The sequence below is a fragment of the Siphateles boraxobius genome, unplaced genomic scaffold (genome assembly GCF_051911475.1).
Source record: "Siphateles boraxobius isolate OS27281-9 unplaced genomic scaffold, OSU_SipBor_1 134, whole genome shotgun sequence".
NCBI lineage: Eukaryota > Metazoa > Chordata > Actinopteri > Cypriniformes > Leuciscidae > Siphateles > Siphateles boraxobius.
The window spans coordinates 65,001-74,292 of NW_027508738.1; the positions used below are offsets into that span (position 1 = coordinate 65,001).

At 37.6% G+C, this 9,292-nt stretch overlaps 1 protein-coding gene across 2 annotated transcripts in view; it reads right to left on the bottom strand.

The window, feature by feature from the left end:
• LOC143737957 (malonate--CoA ligase ACSF3, mitochondrial-like) overlaps positions 1-7,235 on the bottom strand; it is a 70,960-nt gene extending 63,725 nt beyond the window's left edge. Inside the window, exons 1-2 of one of the 2 annotated variants that reach the window (XM_077229765.1) lie at positions 7,175-7,235; positions 4,515-5,206 (exon numbers count right to left, since the gene is read on the bottom strand). In XM_077229765.1, coding sequence (XP_077085880.1) covers positions 4,515-5,186 — 672 coding nt within the window. In that variant the 5' untranslated portion in view covers positions 5,187-5,206; positions 7,175-7,235. Of the gene's footprint in view, positions 1-4,514; positions 5,207-5,550; positions 5,620-7,174 lie in introns of those variants that run through there. The other variant, XM_077229767.1, reaches the window with a different exon arrangement.
• Positions 7,236-9,292: the final 2,057 nt, after the last annotated feature.

Consider the following 9,292-nt stretch of genomic DNA (forward strand, 5'->3'; position numbering starts at 1 on the left):
GCATCACACAAACATACACATACACACACACACACACTAACCCGACCCCTAAAACTACCCATCTCACACACTAACCCACACACACACACACTAACCCGACCCCTAATCCTAGCATCACACAAACATACATACACACACACACACAAACACAAACTAACCCGACCCCTAATCCTAGCATCACAGAAACATACATATACACACACAAACCCGACCCCTAATCCTAGCATCACACAAACATACATATACACACACTAACCCGACCCCTAACCCTAGCATCACACAAACATACACATATACACACACACACAAACACACACACTAACCCGACCCCTAATCCTAGCATCACAAACATACATATACACACACTAACCCGACCCCTAATCCTAGCATCACACAAACATACATATACACACACTAACCCGACCCCTAACCCTAGCATCACACAAACATACACATATACACACACACACACACACACACACACACACACTAACCCGACCCCTAATCCTAGCATCACACAAACATACATATACACACACTAACCCAACCCCTAAACCTACCAATCTCTCTCTCTCACTCACACACACACACACACACACACACACACACACTAACATGACCCCTAATCCTAGCATCACACAAACATACATATACACACACTAACCCGACCCCTAAACCTACCAATCTCTCTCTCTCACTCACACACACACACACACACACACACACACACACACACACACACACACACACACACACACACACACACACACACACACACACACACACACACACACACACACACACACACACACTCTAACCCAAACACACACACACACACTAACCCACACACACACTAACATGACCCCTAATCCTAGCATCACACAAACATACATATACACACACTAACCCGACCCCTAATCCTAGCATCACACAAACATACACATACACACACACACACTAACCCGACCCCTAAAACTGCCCATCTCACACACTAACCCCCCCACACACACACTAACCCGACCCCTAAACCTACCCATCTCTCTCTCTCTCTCACTCACACACACACACACACACACACACACACACACACACACACACACACACACACACACACACACACACACACACACACACACACACACACACACACAATCTTAGCTGATTACAGACACTGCACAGAACTAAAGAAAGCATCCATTTATCGCATATATTTTCAATTATTCATCACAAAAATGACTCATGCTTTTTCTATCCAAATTTCTATCTATGGACAGTACTGTCTTAATTTAATATTAAATTAAGCCATTATTTAATTATTTAATAATAAAATTATTATTTTAAAATAACTATATAAATAATATAAAATGATATTTGATTTAAAATGAGCATATAGTAGTGGCCAAAAGTGGTGTACAGAAGGGATATTTGTTTTTAATAAAAATCTAAATCAAAATATGAGGAAAATATTTTATATTTCTTAAACATTTTAAATATGAAGGAAAAACAAAACACTAAACTTGCTTAAGGTATTTATCAGGCAAAATTATTAGGCAAAAAAAGGCAAACTACAGGAACAGGGTTTATTATCATGGAAAACACGTACTTGCTGAAAATCAAGTGTTTAATGCTGTTTATAAGTGGTGTTTTTAAGACAAACTATGAGCAAATATAGTGCAAAAAAAAAAAGTCATTTTAAAGGCATGAAGAAATTATTTTCCCAGAAAAAAAAGTTTATACGTGTCATTTTAATTATCAAAGATGAGTTTTAAGGGGTAAAATGATTGACTACAGGGAGACTTTAAGCTTGTCCGAATTTTACACCCTATTGAAAATTATTATTTGATGGAAATAAACTCCCCATGAAATTATATAATCAGAATGATTATTCAGAGAGGCGAAGTGGAACAAAGTAAAATAACGCAATGACATCAGGAGAGGGAGGGCGTCTCATTGCACAGCTTAAAAACACTCCTGTGAAACTCCTGAAATTCTCATTTGATCCGATGCATCATCAATACTGAACTCTCCAGAACACATGCCTATCAGTGTTGTGGGTTTCGTCTCGTTTTATTGGAAATAATTCCCATTAACTGATTAGAGGCTTCGTGTTACGGTAATTTTAACACACTTAAAGGGATAGTTCACCCAAAAATGAAAATTCTGTCATCATTTACTCACTCTCAGTTTGTTTCAAACCTGAATGACTGTCTTTCTTCTGCAGATCAAAAAAGAAGATAATTTGAAGAATGTTGGTAAAAAAAAAACGTTTTAGTTCCCATTGACTTCTATTGTATTTTCTGTCAATACAATGAAAGTCAATGGGAACCAACATTCTTCAAAGTACTTTTTTTTTTTTTTTTTTTTTTGCATTGCATTTTTGGTACGATATCCTAACTGTGCGTTCACACCGGACGCGAATAGCGCGTCAAATTCGTGTTTACCCCGTCTAGTTTGACGCTTGACCACTTTGTGTTAATCCGCGCGACAAGAGTGAAACTGACGCGCGTAAAATCAAAAGTTTGAGGCGAAATTTACGCGCGTCACGCGCGTCAGAGGCGAAAGTTTCAAAAGTTTCGAATCCTTTTGGCGGCCATCTTTTTACAAGATTTCTGTTTTTGTCAGATTTTTCAACTCGGGCGGCAGACGCGAATTTGCATGAATGCACAAAAAGCACTAAATAAATCATTCGCGCGGAACGTGCCAGACGCTCAATTCGCACTATTCTCGCTATTTGCGCCATTAATATGAACTTGACGCGAATGAGGCAAATTCGAGTCTACCGCGCAGCGCTCTACGCCTCATTCGCGCCGCAGGAATTTTTTACACGTGTAACGCGTCTTTGCATTGACTTAACATTGAAATCACTCGCGCTAGACGCTCTATTCGCGTCCGGTGTGAACGCACCATAAGGGTGTTTCATTGTAGGCATGTTATTTAGCGGAGTCTTAAAGGCCTGTTCCCACCAAGAACGATAACTATATTAGCGCTCACACCAGTTTATTATAAGCGCACGCTGCAGTTTTGTCGTTAGTCACTTTAAATGCTCGAGCTCTTAAAGCAGGATGGATTCTGATTGCAATGTTTTTGTCGTTCATCAGCTGGAAAAAAATCGTTCAGAAAGTGATTCCAACGATATCGTCTCTCTTTGCTGTTATAAAACAACCACAACAGGTATGTAATATAATTTTTTTTTTTTTTACCTAGATATAGCTTTTATATTTCTGATCCCTAGATATGGCTATGGCTTAAACACATTTTCAAAAGTTTGTGCAAGAGTTTATGCCCCCAAAACGCTGTTGACGTATAAATGAACGGCTAAAACGCATAAAAAGTTTTCCGTTTTTAATTGAAAACTGTGTTGTCTAAACCGCCCGTGATAACGGCTCTTCTGCCAAATCAGGATATAATGCAGCATCTGTGGAACATAACAGCAGCGTTATTTTAGTATTTATGTTAGCTTTAGTGATATTATTTTTACATTTTTAGTTTTCATGTTAATTTTAGCGTAATTTTTATTACTTTTTGTTCTCTTTATGAACTTTTTGAAGCGTCAAAGTGGTAGTTGCATAGACTGTCAATAGAGGGACAGAAATTGCTCGGATTTATATTAAAAATATATTAATTTGTGTTCCAAAAATGAATGAAAAAGGGTGAGTAACAGAATGTGACAGAATTTAAATGTCACATAACATAAATTATTATGTTATATGTGAAATAAGGGATTTGTGCAATCAAATTCAGTATATGTCCATTTACATTGCACTTTTTTACTGTACATATTTATTACTTTTTGCACTGTTTACATTTATATTCTGTACCATTTGTTTACTTTTTTGGTGTGTGTGTGTGTGTGTGTGTGTGTGTGTGTGTGTGTGTGTGTGTGTGTGTGTGTGTGTGTGTGTGTGTGTGTGTGTGTGTGTGTACTTTTTAAATGAGAGGCTAAATTTCGTTGTATACAATGACAATAAAGGTATTCAATTCAATTCAGAAATTTAATTTTTGGGTGAACTAACCCTTTTAACTACTGATATATATATATATATATATACAGTATATTAGTGTTGGGCAACAATTAATCACATCCAAAATAAAAGTTTGTGTTTACATAATATAAATGTGTGTGTACGGTGTATAATTATTTTGTATATATAAATACACACACATGCATGTACACATTTAAGAAATATTTGCATGTATGTACTATTCATTTATATTACATTATGAAATATTTTGTAAATAAATAACACTTTTTTTCTTAAATTTATACATGCATTTGTGTGTATTTATATATACAAAATAATTATACACAGTGCACACACATATATTATGTAAACATTTATTTTGGATGTGATTAATCGTTGCCCAGCACAAATCTATATAATGTATATTTCAGCTTTTCAATTATGATAGCTTTAGTTAACCATAATAACCCTGCATCACAGGAAGTCAACATCGCTATTCAAGTTTGATAAAACGTTCGTGCACCGGTTTACAAAAACAAAGCGCTCGTTCACCATTGCCTGCAGGCTGGTGTGTGTGTGCAGCGCAGCTTTGGGTCGTCCCGTGGTGCCGCTGGTGTAGATGAGCATCGCCGGTCTCTCCGCCCAATCCGAGACGTCCTCCTCGGGCGACATCTGTGTGTCCTCAAACTGAAGAGTATCTAAAGTGCTGGGAAGCTGTAGGCAGGGCAGCCCTAGTTTCTGGGCCAAGGGCTCGAGGGTCTCAATAAAAGGTTCTCCGGCGACCAGCAGAGAGCTTTGGGAGTCTAAAATGACATATTCCAGCTCATTTAGAGGATGTTTTCTGTATAGGGGAACTGCTATCCCACCACACATCCATGACGCCCACTGAGCCACGGTGTAAGATGCGTCGTTGGCACACAGAAATGAGATTCGCTCGCCCTTCAGGTCTCCTGATTGACAGGCGAGAGCTTTGGTAATGTGTCCCGCCAGGCTTTTGCTGGTTTTGTAGAGGGAGCTGTAGGTGTGGCTCCCGCTGTGATCCATAATGGCCACATTGTCTCCATACGCAGAAGCTCTGGAGAAAACAGGACTGATTCTACCTAGAGCTGGAGATGCTTTGTGGATGGCTCTCTGATGCACTACATTTCCCAGAAGCCACTTCAGGGCTCTCCTGCCAGCTTTACAGTGAGGCCACACTGAAGAGCAGCTCCAGAAAGACAGCATTGCGTTTCATGCGTCTAAACCTGGAAAATAAAATGAAAGAAAAGCTCATTTTAAAGGGATAGATCACCCAAAAATGAAAATTCCTGTCATTAATTACACACACTGTCGTTCCAAACCAAAATTCATATACATTTTCTGATATAAAAGTAGGTTGATCATTTTTTTAATACCTTATTTATGGAAGGGCCAGTACGAATTTGAATGGTAAAATCCTGTGTTGTGAGTAATACCTGTTATTTGGCTATTTTTAATCATTGTTTTCATTTATATGGAGTGTATATTAAAGGGAAAATAAAATGAAACAAAAGCTCATTTTAAAGGGATAGTTCACCCAAAAATGAAAATTTTGTCATTAATTACTCACCCTCATGTCGTTTCAAACTTGTAAGAAACACAAATAAAGGTATTTTTAATTAAATCGGAGCCAGTTTTGTCCCTCCATTGACAGCTACGCAACTACCACTTTGACGCTTCAAAAATTTCAGAAAGAGATCGTAAAACTAATCCATATGATTTGAGGGATATAGTCCAAATTTTCTTAAGAGACTCGATCGCTTTATATGATAAACAGATTTAAATTAGGCTTTTATTCACATATAAACATTGATCAGCGAACATTTTCATAACTTGTTTAAACTCCTCCCATCTAGTTTTGTTTTTCCAACAGCAAAAACTATGTTAAAGTCCGACATCTCCCTATTTGACCATGTGCAATACGCTATGTTGGCAATGTGTGACACAGTTCAATAATAAGTGCAATGATAATTCATGTCAAAGATTCATTGACTCATTCATAAACAACTGCCTCACTTTTGAATTAATCAGATGTTTGAATGAATCGTTTGAATGAATGATTCAATGACTCAGTCATTAAGACGGGACACTTGCCGCCACCTACTGTTTTAAAGTATCATTTTTCCCTCAACATTTCTTATTTGTATTTTCAAAAAATATTTAAAACAATATCATAACATTAATTAATTCACTTGTAATTTTTCAGGGTAAATTATTTAATTTGATTGGTCACAGCCCCATAGTGTCTTATTATTCTAATTTACTTGAAGCATAGAAAGATGAAGCATAAATTCGGGGCAAAAATGTTGAGCCCTAATGTGTGAGTTTGGTTGATTTCTATGCGAATAAAAGCCTAAATTAAATCTATTCATCATATAAAGCATTCAAGTCTCTTAAAAACATTTGGACTAAACCTCTCAATTCATATGGATTAGTTTTACGATTTCTTTATGAACTTTTTAAAGCCTATAAGTAGTAGTTGCATAGACTAAACAATACGATGAATGAAAGTCTTACTGAGGCTGAGTAAATAATGACAGAATCTACATTTTTGGATGCACTATTCCTTTAATATACAGTCCAAATAAAAACAATTATAAAAAATAGCTAAATAATAGGCATTACTCACAACACAGGATTTAACATTAAATATTATTACTTTTACTATCAGCATTTTCACTGGCCATTACATAAATATGATAAAAAAAATTATCAACCTATTTTTATATCAGAAAATTTTTATTTTGATGGTCTACTTTAGACAGTCTACTCACTTTTCAACAACATGTCGACAAGCAGTTATTAGATTATTAGTAGACTGTTAGCATTCGTGTTAATCGAATAAATTGACATGTAATTTCAAAAGTTACTTATAGTCAGTATATTGTCTAAAGTGGACTATCGAAATAAAATGTACCCACTCCTTTTTTATTATTAAAAATAACTTTACTTTTATTATTCATTCGTTCATTCATAATGTTTCACAAACAGCACTTTGGACCCCAAGCATAATAAAAGTGCATCTCAAAACAACAGTGGTGCCGATAGAACAAATCATTCCGCATTTCTTAGGCTTCGAAAGACTTACTACTCGAAAGGTTATTCTTTGTAATGTTTTCTGATGTGGCTACGCATAAAATCATAACAGAACTACTATACTTTCCTCAAACATACATGCAGAATGTGTTTCTTACCAAAAGTCATACTGGAGACGGTGCGTCGTATAAATGAATCCGTGTGGAAATCGAAGCGAAGCGGAACCTTTATTTAAAGGACCTTGTCCTTGTGTCTTTAAACTTGCATTTTATAAAGCACAGTGGCACACCAATATCTTTAGATTTTATTTTAGCTTTTAACTTGCGATTAGAAAGAATGGGAAAGTGTTTTCATTAAAATTTCATTTTTGTTTTCATTAGAGACTTGAATGAAGGATAACTTGTTTTAGTGACACGAATGTCATCAGGAAGAAATTATTAGCATTTTTAGGCATGATAGGAATGCTTAAAATATACATACAATGAAATAACAACAATACAGTTTTAAAAAAAATTATGTTTTTTGCTGAAAATTCAAATACGTAATACTCATAAAATAGGATGAAAATGTATGAGAGTCAGACAGATGGACTAAAGCTGGTGAGTATTGACATCTAAGCTTGCATGTATTTTGCCGTCACACTGTTATCACCCAAGCTTCATCATGCCAACTGGTTTTGGCATCAGCTCACAGCACGGGCACACTTAGCCACCAGCTGGCAGTCGCGGGCCTCAAATAAGAATTGTTCAGACATGGCACTCATTCAAAAAGTTCTCACTTCCCTAAACCCCTCCGTGGTAAATAGGGATGGCATGTTCCTGCAAAACTGAAAGCTTTGTCAGAGAATCTCCCCTCCGGTTTGAGAAGTAGTATCGTCAACGAACGATCCATTCACAATCACAGAAAGAGCTGAAAGCGAGGACACCCTCATTAAGGCATTAAACGCTCAACAGTTCATTGATACTTAACGCTTTTCTTTGTATTGCATGTGATGCAGACGTTTCGATGGAGCGCCCTTGTTTCGTGAGGATTTTCTTTTTGATGAAACAGGCTTGGATCCCGGCATGTTCTTGGTGCAAATTTTGAAATTCCAGCTGCTATTCAAACATACCAGATTGGATTGGATTGGAAAGAAGACCGAAAGCTGACCGACGAACAGAAGGGAACCCGGTGAGCGTATATTTGACGCGCAGCTATACGATGGCTATCCGCCAGCCCTGTATCTACTCGGTCATGGTGTTAGCAACTAGCATGTCCGGCAGTGGGCGCCAACTCTGCATTGGGTTGGCCAAGCATTCGCTGAAAAATGTGAGAGATGAGATGAGAGAAGCCCCCTCTTTTCGGAAAGATTCGGAGAGTGAGTAGGGAACGGAAATCAAGGGGTGTTCCAAAAACATGTGTCAGGTTGGCACCAGAGGAGAATGCCTTGGCAAGCGCCTCGCTCTCCCCCTCTTGCCCCTCTTTAAACACATGGCACGTTGACGGCAGCATCTGGCTGCGTTGACTCTCAGCAGCTGCGCTTTGTCTATGCCAGTTGGGATGCCTGGCACTGCCACTTCATCAACTACCTGTGGCTTCTCCTGGGCGTGAAGCGGGCGATGAATTATTTGGTGCTGCAGCTGCAAACTTGACTTCGTTCCAAGAGATACAGTTGTGTAAACAAGTGCTAGACTCATGGCACACATAAACAAATGCTTTGCATACTTGCATACAGGAGGACAATCTGCATCTGTGTTTAGTTTATTCAACATTGGGTGTCTGGTCTCTTGAGGAAGTTCACAACATTACTACTTAGAAACCTTTGTACTCTATTATACAAGGAAATACTGCTTTTTTCTGAACAAGCCATGAAAGAGTGAGAAGAAGCCTTTTTTTGTACTACTTGAAAAGCTTTGAGGAATTTATTGACTATAATGTATGAAAAATACCCCCTTTTCCTGGATTATTTCCATGTGAGTTCCCCAGGGTTCGCTACTGGGTCCTATTATGTTCCATTTTTATTCTATTGCTCTCCTTATTTGTAAGTCGCTTTAAGGATTAAATGTAAATATAACATTTGTTGAAATTGGTGAAGACTGTGCCAAGCTTCGCTAATTCTGCTCTCCAGCTGTGCCAAAATCTGTGGATTACAATGGACTGCTACTAAAAACACATCTGAGGAATTTATTGACTATAATATATGAAATAACCCCTTTTCCTGGATTATTCCATGTGAGTTCCCCAGGGTTCACTACTGGATCCTATTATGTTCCATATTTATTCTTGTGCTCTCCTTA